This window comes from Lontra canadensis, unplaced genomic scaffold (assembly GCF_010015895.1).
Source record: "Lontra canadensis isolate GAN:19392208 unplaced genomic scaffold, GSC_riverotter_1.0 scaffold28, whole genome shotgun sequence".
Lineage (NCBI taxonomy): Eukaryota > Metazoa > Chordata > Mammalia > Carnivora > Mustelidae > Lontra > Lontra canadensis.
The window spans coordinates 3,162,269-3,183,471 of NW_022631022.1; the positions used below are offsets into that span (position 1 = coordinate 3,162,269).

General features: G+C 51.6%; 1 protein-coding gene across 9 annotated transcripts in view; it reads left to right on the forward strand.

Annotated features, from left to right (window-relative positions):
* The window catches only part of MEGF11 (multiple EGF like domains 11), a 342,570-nt gene that overhangs the window by 315,426 nt on the left and 5,941 nt on the right, over positions 1-21,203 (forward strand). The window contains exons 14-25 of one of the 9 annotated variants that reach the window (XM_032864654.1): positions 936-1,082; positions 1,439-1,573; positions 6,458-6,586; positions 7,592-7,720; positions 8,222-8,350; positions 8,909-9,037; positions 10,532-10,768; positions 12,301-12,419; positions 14,331-14,397; positions 14,980-15,081; positions 17,559-17,615; positions 18,495-18,654. In XM_032864654.1, coding sequence (XP_032720545.1) covers positions 936-1,082; positions 1,439-1,573; positions 6,458-6,586; positions 7,592-7,720; positions 8,222-8,350; positions 8,909-9,037; positions 10,532-10,768; positions 12,301-12,419; positions 14,331-14,397; positions 14,980-15,081; positions 17,559-17,615; positions 18,495-18,568 — 1,454 coding nt within the window. In that variant the 3' untranslated portion in view covers positions 18,569-18,654. The other 8 variants (XM_032864655.1, XM_032864656.1, XM_032864652.1 and 5 more) reach the window with 8 other exon arrangements.

Sequence of the window (21,203 nt, forward strand, 5' to 3'; positions counted from 1 at the left end):
TTCACCTTCCCAAGCCAAACCAGCTTCCTGGGCCCACACCTTCCATTCGCCTAATGCATATCAGCCTGAAAGTATTTCTGCCCCAGAGGAAACCCCACCCCAGAGCTGGCCCTCCAGGCTCAGACCTTTTGAAATTCCTGCCTAGCCTTTGGGCTACAGTCACCTCCATACATACTCAGTCTGTCTCAACTCAGAAAGACCCTGTAGGCCTTCCTCTTTCTTAATAGAATACATTGCAGTGCGGAGAATCAGAGTGCGTCATCCAGGGACAGAAAAATGTCATTTTGCAAAGTGTTGGTTTCTGTCATACACATGTGTGCACCTAGGATCTAAAATCCACGTTGTGTTTAGGGCTGCGGTCAAAGGAACCCAGAAAGATCCCAGCCACTGTCTGGGCCTGCACCCTTGGGCTGGTTGGCTGGGACCCAAAGGACCAGTGGCTCCCGGGCTAACGTGGGTGGGCATGTAGCTCACTCCCAGTGGCTACAGCCGGCCCCGTAACAGTGCTTCCTTGCTCCACAATTGGTTTCTGTCAAGCCTAACCTTGGATAGCAGCTAAGATGTTAAGAAGGAAGGTGGCCCTTCATGACCTGGTCCATTCTTGACCTGGTCTCATCTCTTGCTATTTTGTACTTGGTGGCTTAGCCACACTATGCTGTTTTCTTTTAAGGGATGGTTCTCTCTCTTGCCTCATGATTTTTGCAGAGTTTCCTTTACCTGGTAAATTCTTCCGTGGCCCTTAGGACTCACTGTGGGCATCACCTCTTCCTGGAAGCCCTCCCTGACCAGCCAAGCTTGGACTGGAGTTTTCCCCTACATTCCCAGATGTGCTGTGCTCTCCTCCACCCCTTCATTCTGCAGGGGGCCCCTTCCCAGCATCCTTTCCTCTGCCTTCACTCCTCTCACCACTGACCCAGGTTTACCTTTGCCCACAGGCATCCGCTGTGACAGCATGTGTCCTCCTGGCCGCTGGGGTCCCAACTGCTCCGTCTCCTGCAGCTGCGAGAACGGTGGCTCCTGCTCCCCAGAAGATGGGAGCTGCGAGTGTGCCCCTGGCTTCCGAGGACCCTTATGCCAGAGGAGTAAGGCTGAGCCCCCCCCGCCTCCAGATGCCTCACCCTCCCCACCTCTTCCCTGTTGGAACAAGTCCTGGCCTAAGAGGGGCTGGACTCTCAGAGGCAGCCCCCATCAAACCCCTCCCTTCAAGTCCCCTCTCTCTCTGTGCTGGTTTTAACGTCCCTAAGTTCAGGGCTCAGCCCGGCTCCTTGGGGGAAACTGGACCAGACCACAGCTCTTCTCTGCAGAAAGGGTGCAGGGTGGGGACCCCTCTCCCCATACTCTTGAGGAGCCTGCCTTCTCCCCTGTGTGGGACAGGATGGGCAGCCAAACGGACTGGGGCCCCTGAGGCTGCTGACCGCCATCTCCACTTCATCCCCAGTCTGCGCCCCCGGGTTCTTTGGCCATAGCTGCGCCCAGCCATGTCCCCTCTGCGTGCACAGCAGTGGACCCTGCCACCACATCAGCGGCGTCTGTGAGTGCCTCCCGGGATTCTTCGGAGCCCTCTGCAACCAAGGTAGCGTCTCCAGGGCAAGCGTGGGCCTGGGAGGTGAGGCATCCTGGGAAGGAAGTGGCTGGATGGAGGGGCTTGGGACTCTCATCATACTCAGGCGTACCCTTCTGAGACTTGGTCATCACCAGGCGTGAGACAAAGCTATTAGGCAGTTCAAGGAACAGGCTCAGAGAAGTTAAATGACTTCTCCATGGTCTCATAGCTAGGACGTGGAAGAGCTGAGAAATTCCAACTCCAGAGCTGATGAGAAATGAAATTAGTGTAGATGAGTTCTGCATAATAAGTGTCCCCAAATGGCTTATGCTGAGTGCCAAGTGGTAAAGGCAGAGGATGACGTGGGAGCTCAGAGGAGACAGTTCTGGCAGGGGCTAGAGATGGCAGCTTCCCAGCTCTCCCCCCACTTCCCACCGCCCCCAACTCAGGCCAACATCACTGATCCCTCACGGCACACTTTCCTGTCTCGGCGGCAGAATCCTTCGCAACGCCAACTCCAGCCAGCCTCCACCGCTCAGCAGGGCTTGAAAAGGGAGCTAACGCTGACTTGCATTGGTGTGCTGCTCCACTGGCTCCCTGGGAGGGGGGGAGCCTTGCTTTGTAACATTTGCAAGCAAGTTCCATGATCTAAATGTCTCCACCATGGTGGATTCCGTGGTACCAGGGCCTTAACACGGGTCACAGAACTGCTGCATCTGTAACACCCAGTGTGAGGGCAGAAGCTGGCCACAGCACATAGTGCTGTTCACTGCTGTCCGTAGCTCAGTGAGGCCAAGGCTGTGCGGAACTGGGGGGCGGCTCCGTGCTGTTGCAGGCCTTCAGCGAGGCCTCAGCCTGAGAGGCACAGATGGAAGAAAGGCACTGTGGGTAAAGCAGGCAGCTTGGGTGTGGACATGTGACCATCCAGCAGTAGGGAGCGGCTGAAGGATTCGGGGGACTGGGTAGGGACAGCAGAGGGCGCTGGGAAGGGCGTCTGGGGCCCTTGTGACAGCTTAGAACACAGGGTTGCAGAATTTGCCCTCTATCCTGTAAGGAGCAAAAAGATCTTAGACTAAGGTAAACTTAGAGCAGAAAGCAACTTCAAGGTCATCTGTGCAAGAATTTCTCTGGCCTGTGCTCAAATGCTTCCACTGAGAGCTCACTTCCTCCCACGGGCACAGATTCTTTTGATGGATAATCACCAATGAGCTGGGCTGGCTTTGTATGTGTATGGGCCGTTAATATGTATGAGTGGAAAGTTCACTCCATGATGCTTTGAGGTCATGAGAAGTTTGGGCCCCAGGGAAGCATATGTGACAGTTTCATTTGCTTGCAGCCCTCCTAGGACAGTTTAATCATAACCTGACACGTCGAGGTTTACTTATTAAACATCGGAGACCCAGCTGTCAGTACAGATAGGCTGGGTCTAAATTCGGATCTGAGCAGCCTGAGGAGTAATGCTCAGATCCCGCGATGTCTGATTTATCGCCTGCTGGCGTAATGAGTATTTTCCCCATATAGATCTAATAGAGTTTGCTATTAATGGCAACTGCCCTGGTTAAGTCTCAAACCTTGTAAAAAATTGAACTGACACTTTCTAATGACCGGCTTTCCAGCGAGTTACAAATTACAGACACTGCTTATGCAGAATCATTAAACACAGATTAAATATAACCAGATGTTTTCTTTTCACCAGCCCCCTTTTCCACCGCCCTTCTTTTTGCCTCACTCTTGATTCAGCTAAGAAGTCAACCAATTAATGTATTAGACTGATCGCATTAGCAGCTCTGTAGGTGAATTTGTCAGCCTCATGTGGGTGAGAAGGACTTCGAAGATAAGACTGTCTTGTTAGAGAAGCTCAGAGCTGGTGTGGGGGATGTGGGTAGGTGGAGCAGCTCACCCCACTCCCCATCCAAGGCCAGGACTGGGGAACAGGCTCCCCAGATCAAGTACTTCCCAGAGGCGGGGAAGAGGAGGCTGGGCGACCTGCTGGAACCTGGGCTACAGGTGGCAAGGTGTGTGTCATCTGCCCTGGAAGGAGCTAAGGTTTTTGCCAGGGGAAGTACAGGGCCCACAAGAGCCATCCCCCTCCCCACAGCTGTTAACCAGGGCCTGAGGCCAGGGAGTGTGGGGTACAGACCCCGTTTCAAAGGTGAAGGGTCATGCGGTCTGCTTAAAGGTGCTTAACCATTAAGTGGCAGACCTTCCTCGCTGCCTGAGGAAACGGAAGTTAAGCTACTTAACCTCTCCGTTTCCTCAGTTTCCTTATCTGTGAAGTAGAGTTAATAATAGGGAATAATAATGAAAATATTGAATATCAACAGTATTACGAGGTTGACTGAACTGATATTTGAGAAGCACTTTGAACAGTGTCCAGCGCATGTAAGTGCCATAGAAGTTTTTGTGGACTGCATATATAAAATTAAGACCTAAACCCAAGGCTTTAGACTGGAGACCCAAGTGGGCCGTGCTGCCTTCGTTAGTTGTCCCGACCACGCATCATGCCCAGGAAAGGCAGAGGTTGACACAGATCCTAGGCTCCAGCTGCTCGCGATCTGGTTGGGGAAGGGCTGGCAAGGGGAGGCAGTGTGGCATAAAGAAGAGGGTGCGAGCCCAAGATTTAAGAGAACTGGGTCCTGGTTAAGCTGTTTGCTTCAAGAATCAGTACCTTCCCGTGGTCCTCTACGTGGCTCGGCCGACTGATGGCGTCGGGGGTTCCAGGAATTCCTGCTCCATAACAGGAATGCAATGAAGCCTTCTTCGAGGATGGAGGGCTGGCTACAGCTGGACTCAAGGGGAGAAGGTTGAACTGAGAAGAGCTCAAAGGGGCAAGAGTCCGTGATCCCAGGAGAGCTCACTGGAAGGTCACTGTCCTATTCTGGCCATTATGGAAGACTTCCTGAGTGTTTGCTGTGTGTCAGGCACCGTGCTAGGCACTCGGACACAGCAAAGAACAAGAGAGCCAAGTCCCCTGCCCTCACTAAGCCTGTGGTCTAAAGGGGGACATTTGGAGCTCAGTCTTCCCCGGCAGGACCTGGGGGTTGTGGGGGATCCAGTTTACTTCCATACATTCAGCCACCATTCTTGCTCTTTCCGGACATCGTGGAAGACAAAGACACGGGCAGAACTCAGGCCTGGCCTGAAATCAGCTCACAAGTCACAGTAACAGAAGACCAGGGAAGAAACTGACAGAGTCTAGATCTTCAAACAGGGACATAGCTGTCCAGAACAGAGATGATGGGTGAATCAGAATTAAGTTCAGTTTTAAGTGATGTAAAAACCCCCAAATAATTGGCTTGAAACTGACAAACCTATTTCCCTCAGAAAGAAAGAGCAAGAAGCAATCCAGAAGTAGACCAGAAGTAGGGTCGCTTACAAAGGGGTCAGGGGCCAGCCTCCTTCTGTGCTGTTTTTCAGCCAACCACGGCACGTGGCCTCCACCTCTGATGGAAGGTAGCTGCATAAACTCCAGCCCCCTCATCCACAGTTCTTATCCATAATCCACATTATCCTTCAACAAGGATGAGCAATGGACAGACAGAGACACGCATTTCCACTTACCAGAGTGTAGTCGCATGTCCAAAGAAATGAAGTCTTTTTATTGCAGGTGGCCATAAGCCCAGCTAAAACTCCGGATTTTACTTCTAAGGAAGAAGAGACTGGATTATTGAAGGACTGGCAGCCCACTTCAAGGGGATCATGGGGAAGGTAGCATTTAAAATGAGTCTTAGGGGCGCCTGGGTGGCTCAGTCGGTTATGCATCTGATTCTTGATCTCATCTCAGGTCTTGATCTCAAGAGCCTGAGTTCAAGCCCTGCCCTGGGATTGACACCAGGTATGGATCCTGCTTAAAAATAAAAATAAAATGAGTCTTATAGGCAGGGCAAGATTTCCACAGTTGGACAGGGGGGTCAGGGAAGCTTTGGAAGGGAACAGCTGGAGGAAAGGCATGGAATGTTATTAGAATGTGGTGTGTGGGCCAGTGGCTTCCGTGTCTGGGAGAGAGGCAGTCTCCAGGTGAAGTGGCTTAAGTGTTCATCGTTAGGAAGCAGATTTTATTCTGGGGCAGTGGGAGCCACTATGGATGTTGGAGCAGGGCACAGAAGAACCATGAAGAGATCTGTGCTTTAGAGTGCTCAAGCTGTAGGAAGCAGAGGATGAACTGCAGGGAAAGGAGAGGTAGGAGCTCAAGGAACACGCAGACCTAGTTCTACAGAAACTTGCAGCCTGGTTGAGGAAACCAGCCCTTCCTTTAGGGACCAAGGAATGTCCTCCAGGGCAGGGTGAGGACCACAACCCTGCAAGGGACTCAAAGTGAAATACCACACGGTCTCCCTGGAAGAGAGCACCTTGTGAGCCCAGGAGGGCTGTCCGGAGGCCGAAGGAAGGCTTGTGGAATGGGTGGCAGTTGGAGAGACAGGAAATGGAGGGCAGAGACAGTCATCCAACAGTCTAACTGCAGCCTGACCTGCCCCCAGGCACCCATCCCTCTCCTTCCAGCTACATTGTCCACCCTCGTGCCTGTGGGATCAGTGATGCCGGCAAGAATGTGATAACAGCAGAAGGCTGCAGGGCAGTGTGGGCAGCACCGGATGGAGGGCGGAGGCAGAATTCCCGGCCTCACCGCTTCCATCTGTGAGGCCCCAGTCAAGTGACTCTACCTGTGTGTGCCTTCAAAGGGGATCGTTAACTGAGTCTCCAGAGGAATGCAGCTGTGGGCCCAAGAGGGGAACTCATTTATGTGCAGTTGTAGAAGGACAATGAGGCTGTAGAGGTGGGCAGTTCCCACCCAGATCTCGGAGCCCCGGGGCCGTCCCGGTTGTGGCCCGGAACTTCTAGGGGCGCAGCAGCTATGGATGGTGGTCTGAGGGGAACAGGTGGGAGGGCAGGTGCCAGGCTATCCTGTGCCCACAGTGTGTGCTGGAGGGCACTTTGGGCAGGACTGTGCCCAGCTCTGCTCCTGTGCCAACAATGGGACCTGCAGCCCCATCGATGGATCCTGCCAGTGCTTCCCTGGATGGATTGGCAAGGACTGCTCACAGGGTAAGCCGCTGCCCAAGCAATGCCCCCCACCAGGAGTCAGGCCCCAAAACATACCCTCCTCCTTGCCCAGAACCTCTTTGCCCCTGGTGCCTCCACCTCCTAGGACTGAAACCTTCTGTAGACAGGAATGTCCACCTGAGTCCCAGTTGGAGTCCCATAGTTAACATGATGAGTTTTTAGGGTTGATCGTTGGCGTTACTGTTAGGATGAAAGGTACTGACATTGTTGGGAATACCGTTGTTACCACTGAGAATTAATACTCCATGAGCACTTGAGTAAGGAGTAGCCCTTAGGTTTGGTTGGGGAGGAAGAAGGGGCAGGGACTAGCATACTGGAATTTGGAAATGGGGTGAGACCAGGGCAGTCACCTCAGAAGGGTGAGGGCATCCCCTGAGTGACCCATGTGAATGCTGTCCTGGGCACATAGCCTGGACAAGCATTGTAGAGGCTGCTCTTAGAAGGTGTACCCAGAGACCACACAGTGTAAAGGTGGACACCTAACCTCCGTCCCATCTGGTGGGTGAGATGGGGACAGCATCCCTAATGAGGTCCCAGTCAGATGACTGGGTCTGAGGGAAGTTCCATTCTGGTGGAGACACAAGTGTCATCCTCAGGGAGCTCAGCAGCCGAAAGAAGGGAGGCCCTTATCCTGGGGAAGCCCCCATCGTCACGGGAAGTTAACACAGTGTTCACACTGTAAACTGCTATGCTTAGTTTACCACACCCACCCACACGCTCCAGATCACAGCCAGTCCCCCAAGAAGGGAAGTTCAGGAGCCCTCAGAGCTGGGAGAGTGGGCAGAGAATCTGGGCTTCATGGGAATCCCGGGTAAGTGGGCCAAGAGGTGAGTGGAGGAGATCCGGGAACAGCGTGTCAGGAAAGCCGGGGAATACCAGCTGGGCGTGTGGTGGCATCTCAGCTGATGGGCCATCCCCCTTCCTCTCTCCCTTTCTGTCTGCTTCGCTCTGCCTTGCCCTCACCCTGTGCATCCCAACCACTCCCAGCTTGCCCCCCAGGGTTCTGGGGCCCCGCCTGCTTCCACACATGTAGCTGCCACAACGGGGGGAGCTGCAGCGCTGAGGACGGCACCTGCCACTGCACCCCTGGCTGGACTGGACTCTTCTGCACGCAGCGTAAGTCTTGCCTCCAGGCCTCCCAGCTATTCAGAGTCTCATGCTGCGGCCTGCTGGCTGCCTTGGGCATCGTCCAGGCCTGTGGAGGGAGGGACGACGCAGGCCCGAAGGCCAGCAGCTGCCCCCACCCCACCCAAGGAGTGGGAAAGCTGGGTGGATTCATGGGCTTAAAGAGCCCCGAGTCCTGGGAAGTCAGGGCTGTAAGGCGCTCCAGCACTCAAGACCTGAGCCCGTGGACAGTGGGGCCCAGAGAGGGAGGAACAGCCTGTGGCTACGCAGCAGGTGGACCCCAGCCTGGCCTCCCCGTGCTAAGGCACCTTTGTCTAAAGGACCCCTCACAGCCACCCCTACCCCTTCAGCCTGAGCGTCTGCCGTGCAGAGATAGCTGAGGTGAGGTGCTGGATCTCACAGGTCCTCGCCCTGTACTCAGAGAAAGAGGCAGCAGATGACAGGTTTGGTCCCAACTGTATCACTGTAGTTGTCCCCACCCTGTTTCTCCAGGCTGCCCTGCAGCGTTTTATGGGAAGGACTGTGGGCGCGTGTGCCAGTGTCAGAACGGCGCCAGCTGTGACCACATCAGCGGCAAGTGCACCTGCCGCACGGGCTTCACCGGGCGCCACTGTGAACAGAGTAAGTTGTTCCTGCCCCGGCCCTTGCCCCTTGGTGTTGGTGCCAGGCATCAGCCTCCTGCCAGGGAAGCCTCCCCCAACCCCCGCCAGTCTACTCATTCAGGGCTGTCCCCTTCCTGTTCCTGGATTTCTGGAGCAGCTTCCAAGAAACAGGGCTGAAGAGGGTCATGCCTCCATGGATGTTTGTAGCATGGCTTCCTCCAGCTGGGAGTTGGGGAGGAGTAGAGGGTGCTGAGAGCAGAACAGAGGCCTGAGGGAATAAAGGGAGGCAGATCTTCTTCAGTTCTCTGAAGCCTCAGTGGTGCCCAGCTCAGGGTCCCGCATGTGGAAGATGCTGCGTACGTGTGTCAAGTGCGGAGGAAGTGGAAGTGGGTGTCCCCCACACTCGGGGCAGAGGTGCTCCGTCCACCCCCAAGCATCAAACCACCCCACAGTGGGAGCCACAGGGAATAGGTTTTACTCCTGCAGTTGGAACTGCCTAATCACAGCTGGCCCCATGTGGCAGGGGAGAGAGTGGGTGTGTCTCACCGTCTGTCCATTTCTTCTTCATGCTGTACAGGATGTGCGCCGGGAACCTTTGGCTACGGGTGTCAGCAGCTGTGTGAGTGCATGAACAATGCCACCTGTGACCACGTCACTGGCACCTGTTATTGCAGCTCTGGATTCAAAGGAATCCGGTGTGACCAAGGTATACACAGGTGGAGTGTCCCTAGACAGGGCACAGGACCTAGGGAGATTCCAGCGGGAATGACTGGATTTTACAAGGACAGCTTGCGACTTCCCTTTATTCAGTTTTGGAAGGAGAGCAGAAGGGGTGCGTTGCAGGGAGGCAGGTGGAGCAGGAGCCTCTCGGTCATGGCTTCCCCAAGCTTATCCTTGACAAGTTTCCTGTGAGCCAAACAAGGGGAACCACAAGCTGGTCCTGTGGAAAGGCCAATGGACAGTCGAAGATAGGCCCAGTTCTGGTTGTGTCATTACCTGCTAGATGTCCTAGGCAGGTCATTTCCTTTTACTGGGCTTATTATTCCACATGCGAAGTGGGAAGAGAGTAATCCTTGTCTTCGAGCACAACACAAGGCTCTTTTGAGGGCCAAGGAACTCAAAAGGGCTTAACCCTGGCTCCAGATCTACAGAGGACACCCCATAGTATGGTTGTGAGGACCAAGTTGAGACAACATGAGTAGAGGACTTGGCACAGTCCTGGCACATAAGCGAGCACTCAGTAAATGATTCTGTATACATACAAACCCCTTGTGAAGTGCTGCAAGAAAATAAGGGATTATATTGTTGTTTGTTCTAGAAGATGGGGAGTAAGAAATGGGCTTTCAATTTACCCACATTAACAGAAAGGGGGCCAAAGGCATTTCCATTGCATTCTGATGCTATAAAGAATAATAATGCAGGGCGTTATTTCCCCAAGGATGCTGGCTAGTTCCATTTGGCCAGTTGCTGATGATGGCCAAGGAGAGGTCTAGACGGTGCCGGCCAGCAGGATGACCTCCACCATGCGCTTAGCATCAGCATGGAGAGTTAGCCCACACATCCATCATCAAGAGGGGTTTTGTGGACAGTATTTCTGGGCACAAAGGCACACTCTCGTTGCTAGTCTGTCATACGGTGCTCATGGTTCCCTGCGAAGGGTGGGATTTACTGTCCCCATGTTACAAATGAGTGAACAGAGGACTTGGAGTCACACAGCTGATAAGCAAGGACATGGGCTGAGTCCAATTTTTCCCAACTCCTGAAGAACCTGACTTTACCAGTTACTGGTTATGTGATCTTGGGTAAGTTATCTAACCTTGCGATGACTCCGTTTCTTCATCTGTGCAAGGGAAATAATTAAATAGTCCCTATCTCCTATGGCTGCTGGGAAGATCAAATCAGTGAATATCTATAACTCACTTTTTAGAACAAAGTACTCAGTAAACATTCGTTATTTTATTTGCCATCCATGATCACATTTGTTCTTTGTCATAAACCTGGAACTCCACCCTCTGGAGGTAGTTGAAGAAACAGGCACAGTGAGGGATAGGATCACACAGAGATTGAAGAACAGGGCCGAAGAACAGGGCCAAAGTCCAGAACCCAGGTCTCCTAAATTTAGAGCAGTCTAGGCCCTGGGCCAGGATCTGAAGAGCAAGCAGGCCTGCCCCAGACTCAGGTCCTCCCTCTCCATCCGCAGCTGCCCTCATGATGGAGGAGCTGAATCCCTATACCAAGATCAGCCCAGCGCTGGGTGCAGAGCGACACTCGGTGGGTGCTGTCACGGGCATCGTCCTCTTGTTGTTCCTCATTGTGGTGCTGCTAGGCCTGTTTGCTTGGCGCCGGCGGCGACAGAAAGAGAAAGGCCGAGACCTGGCTCCCCGTGTCTCCTATACACCTGCCATGAGGATGACCAGCACTGACTACTCGCTCTCAGGTAAGGGCTACGACCCCAGCATCCCCTCTCCTACCCCAGGAGGACCCACATGATATCCTGGGTACCCCAGTTTATTGCTGAACATGGGTGGTCATGCTTGCAGGATTGCCTGCTGCGGCTCGATGCTCAGACTCTCTTGGAGAGACAGTGGGGGTGGAGAGCAAAAACCTACTTGGGAAAAGTAGATGGGGTTTTATGAGATTGTCATTTCCTGGGTGCCTAGCTCTGAGCAGCTATGATTAGGAGTCTCCTTCCGTTTCCCCAGAGCTTCCTTCCCATCTTTCTCACCAGGCTTTGGCCATAGGAACAGTAACTTTCCTAAACTCTCAAGGGTAACCTCTTCTCAGCCCAATGCCTGAGCCACCTCAAGAAACTGGCCCTGGGGCTGTTTCCAAGCCCTGTTCCATCTTTGCTTCCTTGATGAAGGCCTCAGAGCACCCTCCCTTCCAGTTTCCAGAGTTAGAAGGGCCCTCTTAATACAGTAGAAAGTGATGGTGTCTGACATGGGGTGGGGGGAGAGTTGAAAGTTTGGGCAATGACCCAATATGTCCACAAACGTGGTAGTATCTCCAATGGGCATTCTATCTAGAGTCTGAAATGGGTGGAGGTGGGGTTTTAGGGCCGGATTCCTTCCTTTCTCCTGAACCTGGGACTGTTGCCTTAGAAAGGAGGCTTTTGGCTTTATATTTAGTCAAACGGAAGAGGTCAAAATGCTCTGAAATTGCCTACAGCCCTGGGCCACAGGACGCTGGGCCTGTCTGGGTAGGCAAAAGAATGATCACTTTCTCCAGCTGGCTCCATGCAGCCTGCAGCATCTTGGACTTAGAAAACCAAGATCACATCGGCCCATTCCTGTTAAGTACTGCCCACCATTTGCCCACTCTATGCGAGGTGCTACAGGGTAGACAGGGGTAGTTCAGGTGCAGACCCTGCCTTCAAAGAGCTCCTGGCCTGCTTGTCTTCCTGGGTTTCAGCCAAAGTAAATATCCCCTGACAAAATCCCAAGCCCACAGAGAGGATTAAGGGATTTTCTTCTATGACTGTAATGAGTAAGTCTGGCCAGTTTTCCCACATCACTCCACTGGAATTCCCCTTCACTATGGAGGGGTCCTGGAATCCGTAAGAGGGCAGGGCCAGCTGGGGCTGAGAGGACAGGGATTCTCTTTATGGCCTCATTGCTGGGATAGATCTCTGGAGGGAGGCAGGGGAAGCCAGCACAGCCCTATGCAGCAGCTCAGGGACACAGGAGGCTGTCAAAGCCAACACTCCTCTCCATGCTCTAGCTGCTGGGTGCCACCCTCCACACTGGCAAGCTTGACATGCCCTGCAGGGAGGGACACTGTGAAGAAAGAGGCAAATTAGCTCTACAGACTTCTGTGGGGGTAGTGGATACCAGAAAGCTTGGGGGATGGGGGACTTAGGTGTCTCTCTTTGCAAAGCACTCCCAAGGCTGCTCAGCTCAAGTGTTATTATTGGAGTGTCTCATGCCAGGGGCAGGGGTATGATGGTGTGGCACCTTGTTCTCTTCCCAGATTTGTCTCAAAGTAGCAGCCATGCCCAGTGCTTTTCCAATTCCAGCTACCACGCACTGGCGTGCGGGGGGCCTGCCACCAGCCAGGCCAGCACTCTGGACAGGAACAGCCCCACCAAGGTACTGGGTCCCCGACTCCCCAGCCCCCTACCCGCTGTCCTCCCAGGGAGCCCTCACCTCTGCCCAAGAAGGAACCACACCCCAGCTGGAGGGTTCATGTAGAACCAACTGCCAATACATTAAACACAGCCCTGCGATCCACAGGACATATCAACACTCTGTGAAGCATTTAACAGGAAGCCAGCAGGTTACATGAACTAACAAGTGCCATCTAACCAGCAGACACCACATGTAACCAACCTACAGCATCCCTCAATAGGAAATACACCCCCGCACCCGTGTGTAACGAACTGGTACCAAATCATGTGATCAGCACGTAGAGCCTTCTCAGATAACCATGCGGCCCTTTTTGCTCTACAACGTATGTAATCAAAACACTACACCACCTACCACCAATGACTGCAGTGCATTTCCAACATGACGCATGCAAACAGCACCTTAGAGAGTAACCGCTGGTACTCAGGTACCACCAAGATGCCCTTATATCTGGCAGACATGTTATTGCTACATACCCGCTACCATATTTTGCAATCAGAACCAACACAAGAGACTGGAAACCCAAACATCAGCCATAGCCAATTCATTGACAGCGAACCCTACAGGCCTTCAAGGACAGGTGTGCACCAGCCCGGACAGGGTCCACCCTTCGCAGCTCCCAGCATAACCCTGGCTGGTGGCAAGACCTCCTCTTATAATAAATCACAGGCCCTCAGTCAAGGATGTTTTAGCACACAAGGGTAGGGAGCAAAATCCCCCCACCCCCACCCTGGCCGCCAGTGGTGTGCCTGGACCTGTACTGGGGAGAGCAAGAGGTTCAGAAATATAAACAGCCTCAAGGACCAAAAGGTCTGACAGGCTCCTGCTGCACACCTCCTGACACCACCTAAGCATGTGCACACACACACACACCCCTGCACACGCATACATATGATAGCAGAACCATGAGGAGGGCAATTGCAGGGCTCCTGGCCTCCTGTACAGGAAAGATAGACAGAAACAGTTTTCATGTTCCAAGCCTCTGCCCTAGAGCTCTGGGAATCCTTTTACCCTGTGGCCCCACAGAAAATGTCCACCAGTCCACAGGCCTGGTGGCAGTTCAGCTTGAACCCCCTAACATAACACAGGGGCAACCACAGTCAAGCCAGAACGCCAAGGCCACTTTCTGCCACTTGTTCTCAGCCTCAGTTTTCGTATGAAAGGGAAGTGCTGTATACAGTGTGTCCCGAGGCCCCACAGCTTTGGTCCCTCTTTCTGTGTTACCTCCTCTGCTTGGACTCGCATTCCAGCTTCAGCTTTAGGCTTGTCTGAGGAGCTGGAAGCTGAGGGAAGGGAATCTGGATTTTCCTAGTATGAGGCTTTTGCTTATTCACTAGACCAGTATTATCAAGGCTGCAGCAGGTCAGAAACAAATAATGCTAAGGACAAGCCTTTCCCTTGCTCACAAAAGGGAGCCTCTCCCCCACAGGCCAGGTCAGGTAGCAGGGGTGACCACAATGTGGCAGACAGCCTTAGCACCTCCCTTTGTACTGGCGATGGCCTCAAGTTGCATCTGAGACACTGCCACAGCCAGTTCTCCTACAGCTCAGTCCCACCTAGCTGACCTACCTCCCTGTCAGGGCCAGCCAGCTAGGCTCAGGCCTCTTCTTGGCTCTTGGGCGGCCCTGCCCTACTTTGTCCCAAGGGCTGGGAACCCTATAACTTCAGCCAGACAGCTTAGAAGGGGGTAGATTCCACTCCCACTGATCTCAGTCATGCCCTGGTGCACCTAGCTCTTCCTTTCCCTCAATGATCTGAGGTGTAGGTGGGTCAGGATCATCACAGGGGTGGGTACACAAGGCTGGGCAAAGTGAAGGCTGGGCAGGGGCACCTCGGGAGCAAAGGGATTAACTTGCTCTCCTACTCTCCAAACAGCTCAGTAACAAGTCCCTTGACAGAGACACAACAGGCTGGACCCCCTACAGCTTTGTGAACGTGTTAGGTCAGTAGTGGTTTGAGTCTGATTCCCTGCTATCATGTCCCACCTCTTCTCCTTTTTCCACATTGAAAGGGTCCCTGTCCTAGCTCCAAGAGAGGAGGTTAGTAGATGAATCCTGAGCATGGGTTCCCCCAGGGAGAAGGGGTGTGAGGAAACTCAACCCCTTGTTTTCAGTTCTCATAAGCAAATGAAGCCCAGGATGCCCTTCATTTCTGGTAGGGGAGAGTGGCTATGACCTGTGGACCACAAAGGAGACAGCTAGGGCCTGGATGTGGGGCTTCCAGATGTGGGCAAGGGACCCTTGCCTGAGCCAGGCCCTGCCAAAGTACTCCCTTCCAAGGGCTTCCTCCCTCTGCCCCACTGCCCTAGTGGGCACCAATTCCGGAGGGGGGGGCGGGGGTAGTGAGGGAGGAAAGGTAGATGGCCTCAACTCTAATAGATCCCCCTGGCCTTGTCCCTCTAGATATTACACTTTGGGGCCCTGACTCCTTCCAGCCTGCCCAACCCTGACCCCCTCTATACTCCCCACCCTGCCATACCAGGGCCCTGGGAATAATGGCTCCTCCCTGTCATTCCTCTCACTAGACTCCCATTTCCAGATCAGTGCCCTGGAGGCCAGGTACCCGCCCGAGGACTTCTACATTGAACTTAGACACCTCAGCCGCCCCGCTGAGCCACACTCACCAGGTTAGACCCCCAGCCCTACCCTCTACCCACTGGGCTCCCGAGGCTTTCCTATGAGCCCAGACCCAGCACCTGCCCTACCCCTTCCTGCCCCTTGACTCACCTGCATGGTCCCAGAACTCTCCCTTTTGGGCCCTCCTCCTTTCCAACATGGTTAGTCTATAAACCCAATCCCATATCTAAACGAAGCTTGCCTGGATTTATCCCCCATCACTCCTTCTGCTCCTGTCGTGGTCAGTGGGTGTGGACAAACTGACGGGACACAACATAATTGTACTCCCTACAGGCCACAGAATACAGCCCTAAACCACTGAGAAATGACTTGAGGATGGGGACACCTTTGGGGTTCTCTGGGCTCTGTGGGTGTGGATGACAAGCCCAGTATCCCCCAGAGAGACCCTAGACCCACCAGTGGCTCAGGTCAAGCTCTCCCAGATCATACAGTAGGGTTGTCAAGCAGGGATCTGGAGAGGCTAGGGTAAGATGTGCCAACCGTCATCCTCTCTACTCTGTATTAGGCTCAAGCTAGTGGCTTAGGAAAAATGAAAAAAGCAGACTTGCAAAGTCAGCCCTGCTGTGGGAGGATGTGGAGTTATAGAAATAGGTACCATAGGAACTAAGCATAAGGAATTAACAGAGAATGCAGCCTCTCTAACAAGTGGCCTTTCAGGCAGGACCTTCGTATACTGGACAACCCTCGGGCTCTGGCTGGTTTCTAGAGCTCAAGGAAATGCTGCTCTGCCAACCCTGGGTGCAACAGCACTAAGAAGCATGAAGGTTCTGAATTTATCTGCCCACTGAGCAGCTGTGGGCTGCAAAGACCCTGAGTCTGCACCTAGGAGTCTGTGCTCTTGGCTGTGGGTCCCCTGGGCCGTGTCTAGATCTTTCAATAACCTCACCAAATACAGCCGTTTACCACCCCCCGCCCACACACACACCTTCCTCCCACCCCTGCCACACACGCAAACTACCACCATGCTGTATGTCTTTCCCCAGGGGCGCATGGTCTGGGCTCAGCCCAGATTTCTCCCTGCTTCCAAGATGTACACTCTACAGTGTAGCCAGAGCCCCCACATGCTATCATGTTGTGGCTTACACTAAGGCAGGCTGGTGGCTAATGGAAGAGAATACTTAGGGAGATCTAGTTTCTAGTTCATGTGGTGTCAGACAAGTCACTGCCCCTCTTTGGGCCTCAGTTTCCTGGAAAAGTTAACAGCCTCAGGGAGGGTGAAGGAAGCCCTTGTCTAGTATAAAGGGATGGCAACTGATGCCAGGGATACACACTGCTAATCGTATTTCTGAAGGGCACAGGTACCTATAGGCCTTTTAGGAGAATAACAAACCAGAGGAAAACTTGAACTGGTTCTGCCTTATCAGTCAGTAATGTGGGGAAGGCAGGCAGATAAAAACAGATTCCTACAAGCTGAACTTGGGAACTCAGTGGAGGAGGTAATGGTATGGGGATATATCTAAACAGCATTGGGTTGGCCTTCAGTGTCCAAAACAGGGAGAGCCGAGTGGAGTCATATTGTATTTTAGTAATTACTTGCTGTATACCTTGCCTGATAGTGTGTCCTCAGTTAAAAGCTGGAAAAAAAAAAAAAAAGTGGACTTTGAGCAAGAGTCATCACAGTTCCTATCCTAAAAATCCCAGACAGCTTCTTTTCTCGTATCACCAGCAGCAAAGTACCTGAGCTTGGTCCCTGAAGTTTAATGTCCTGCCTCTGGCTACGGCTTTAGGACCACCATGCATTGTAGGAGCTGGATAAACTGACAGCCAAAAGGGAGAAAAATCCTTCCGGATTAAGAACACTAGTAATACTTTTCAAAGACAACTCTCAATTATGTACAAATGGTCCACTCCCCAAAATGGGTAACTAAGACAGCGGACCATGGAGGGGAGTGATTATATTCTGGAAAGATGACTAATCAAGAATCTCAGCCACCAGTCCCCCTCCCTCTCTGGTTCCCTTCAGTCAAGCTTCAGATCCAGGAGAGGAGGCAGGACCAGAGCTGAGAGGTTAAGAAACAGTCTTCAACGCCATTCTAAGATCCGAAAGAACTGGGATTTGGAATGTCATACACCCCTTCCCTAAGCTAGAACTGGCCCTGATTCATTCCTTGTCCCTGTACTTCTGGAGCTTGGAACTTCACCTACAGTGACTGCAGGCGGCATGAGAACTGCCTGTGACCACCTGGTGGAAGACACACCCCTCGGAGTTAAGGTTAAAGAGGGAGCGGGCGGCACATGCCAAGGGGCGCTGTAGCTCACCACTAATGCTTCTGAACTCTGTAAGAATTCCTGCATGGTCCAAATGATTTAGAGTAGATTAAACCCAGAATAATCCTCTAGCACTAAAAAACTAATTTTATGGGTAGGGGAGGGGAAAAAAAAAAGCAAGAAAAAATAAAGCAAAAACATATGCAGTCTAAGTAAACATCACTCACCCCATTTTTCTCTTTATACTATTTTAATGCAGGTGCTTGTGGAATGGATAGACGTCAGAACACATACATTATGGACAAAGGCTTCAAAGGTAGAGTATCCAATCCTGACGCCCCATTAGAAAGGGCTTAGCAAGATAAACGGTACAGATGTGAAATGACCAGGAATTCTACCAGAGAGACACTGCGCACATCCCTTAACTCACTCCCCCGAAAAGTAAAAAGACCACAGGACCTGGGGCTGCTGGGTAGCTCTGCTCAGGAGGAGCAATCATAATAATAATGAATTTATATTTCGATTTAAGTTGCACCTGCTTAGCAAGCGCTTCTGGGTTTTTTATAGATGCCAGCTAAATGTCTTCGGAAATGTAGAATGTCATTATCCAGCCAATTAGTATGAGTTAAATTGATTATAAATTCTGAAATAAAGTCAATCTACCTGCCCCAGAGGCCCCCTGTCGTTGCGCTGGCGAGGACTGCCACCCTGCACCTGCTGGCTTTCTGGAGCACAAGGCATGAAAATAATACCTAGCGTTAATACTGTACGGCACCGCACCCTCGAGATCTCTGCCCTTGAGAGCAGGGAGGTCGGGACTAATCCCAAGCACACGGGAACTGTAAGTTGGATCATCTTTCTAGGAAGTCTGTGAGTGAAACCAAGGATGAGGGTCAGGTCCTGCCTTCGGCTTAGGCCCTACGTTTCAATAACAGAATGTGTGAAATAGGTGGCTTTGGAACTATGTCACTTACTACTCTATCAAGTATTAACTGTGACCCTAGACTGGGAGCACTCCAAGGCCCAGTTTCCTCATCTGCAAGGTCAGGGTAATTATGCCTATCCTGTAGTCTAATGACTATCCTAATGTCTAATGAGATTATTAGGAGTATCTAATAAAAATCAGATGGGAAGTGTTATTTACCTCTTCTAAAGGGTCGTACTAATGTAATAGGGCTGTCCTTTTGTCTCTGAGGTCTATTTAGGAGTCTCAGCCATGCTGAAAGAGACGATCAACGGCAAAGATCCCAGTGGCTATCACAGATCTAGCCGTGCACCAAAACCACCTGGAAAGCTTCTTAAACATACAGAGGTCCACACCCGCTATTGCCAAGACTCTGAGGAGTAGATCTAGAGTCCTGGAGTTTCCATTTGTTATTAGTACTTCAGGGCATTCTTAGGCAGGATATGTCACCCAACTAATACTCAGGAACCACTTGCCTAGACTGACCCAGATTCTCCTGGATTACTGTTCTGGTTTTTCTGACTTAGCCTGAGACACAGCCATTTCCTAACCAAGGAGAGCTAGTCATCTGTAGCCATCAGTGGAATGGTTATTAGCAGTGGAGCGATTAGGGGTCGTTGTTCTGAGCAGAAGAGCAGGAAGGGTCTCCATGAACATGTCAGGACGTGTACAGGCCAAGAGAACAATCTGAGAACAGGAGGTCAGTCACCCCTTGGCTTCTGGACAGCCAAAGTTCAGTACTCCCTTGGGAACATCAATTCTGGCCATTTTCTGTGTATTGACTCAAACCATCCAAATGGAGGCAAGCACCATTACTGTAGGGAATGGTACAGCGGCGAGGTGAAGCTAAAACCAGAAAACTTTACTGTTTTATCACTGTGACCCAAGACCTCTTAGTTTCTTTCTCAAAAGAGGTGTGGGGACTGTGCAGAAAGATCTCTTAAGAGACTTTCCAGCTCCGAAAATTTGCATGACTCAAGCATGAGTAAGCTCAGACAGGCCCAAACAGTTCAATAAATGAGAACATAACTCTCCTATGCACTTTGTTATCCCGTGCATTGCGATTAGGTGACTGCTTTCAAACTCGAAACCATAAATGTGTAACAAAGCTAAGGAGGGCAGTGCCTGCCTCAGCGTTGTTCATTCCTATTTTGTGGGATCATGTATCTGAGCCCGTAAGTGCAGGCAAGGCCAGATTTTGTTTCACCACTGACTATAATCATCCCTTAAATTAGAGAGAGAAGCAGGCTGCCTAGGTACATATGCCAACAGGTGCTGGGAACCAACACACCAGAACAGGAGAATTCAAGAAGAGGAAAATGAAATGTCACAGTTTGGAACTTTACAGAAATACTTATCAAAGACATGGAATAAATCCCACTAACTGGCTGATAAACATTTAATGAACTAGTCTGTACCAGGAACAAAATTACTTCCTAAAACTATTGGGCCAAACCAAATGAGAACCATTAAGAGTAAAGAGTCTGAGTGTTCTCTAAACTCAATGGGCAAGACCCTGGCCTGGAAGTTTTGGATTCGAGTCCTAGTTCTTACTGTGTGTAGCACTGACTGGGTCACACTGTTATTTCCTGTGTTTGATTTTTCTACCTCCATTAGAACGATCAGGTTTGTTGTACTAGCACCATTTCTACGGCCCCCTCCATGTCCTAATTCAGCCAGTGCTCCTTCTTGCCCTTGTTACTTCCTTCAGCCCTCTGCTCACTGTCATCCTGAAGTTGAACAACACCATGTACTACTTGCTGTGCTAACCCCATTTTACCTCTAAACACCTGTCCATCTCCCCTTCCCCCCTCACCACAATGATACTGTAACAAACTGCCTTATGTTTAATTCCCTGCCAGGCATTTCAAAGCGCTACAGAAGAAATCCTCCCTGGCACTCTCCTTCACCTTTATGATCCTGAAATCCTGAATCCCACTGTTGCTGCTACAGGGAAGCCACCTGTATGCTCCTTGTTAATCCAGCCTCCATGGTCTCCTTGCAATAACTTTGGGTTCCCAGATAGTGAGGAGTCCAGTGACATCCTGAAAACTATTTTTAGCCAGTGTGGTTCTCCTTCTGACTCTGAAATCTCCCTTTTCTTCTCACCATATCCTTGTCTCTCAATGAAGTGAAGAATGCTAACCTAGGGCCCAGGAAGAGAAAAGGCAGTGTGGCTTTCTAATAATAGTCATAGGCTGAGAAGAAACATGTTTAGTGCCGGGGTTTTCCCCAAGTGTGAAATACTGACTTTACCTAGATGTTTGGGTGAACCTAAAAGTTCCAATCCCACTCACTAGGTGGCCTTGGAAAATCATTTCCCCTCTCTGGATTTGCTGCTTCCTTTATAAAATGAAGGTTTTGGGACTCATTCTAAGGCCCCTTCCGCATCTGAGGGTAAGAAGACAGTGTGTGATTTGGGAGGGTGGGAACAAGGTGAAAACAAACAGCAAGGCATTACAAAGCTAAGCCTTCAGTCCTGGTGCTAATTACAGACCTTGGAGGAGTGACTCCCCAAAGCTTAAGTAGCTTTGGTGGACGCTTCCCCTTTCCTTGCAAAATGCCCCAAGGGCAGGGACTGGTTAGGGGGCGGGGCTATAAAAGGACAAGGAAGTATCTGAGAGAGGCTGGTTGCTCTTCCCCTTACCCCACCCTCCCTGAGGGCAGGCAGGTAGATGACTCAGCTGAAGAGACAAATAGCTTTATAAAGTTTAAGTTTTCCAGCTAGCCCTGCCCCTTTCCTCCCTCCAGTTCCCACAAATGGAATCCAGATTATTCCATAATCCAACACCCTCTTCTGACGACCTCAAATCACAACACAGTCTTCTCCATCCTTTCTTTCCCTCTGGTCGCTTTATGGAAGGTACAGCTTCTCCTTGAAACAAATCCCCTCCCCCAACCCCAACTTCTCTTTCATTCACTTAGGTGCATCCCCTGCTG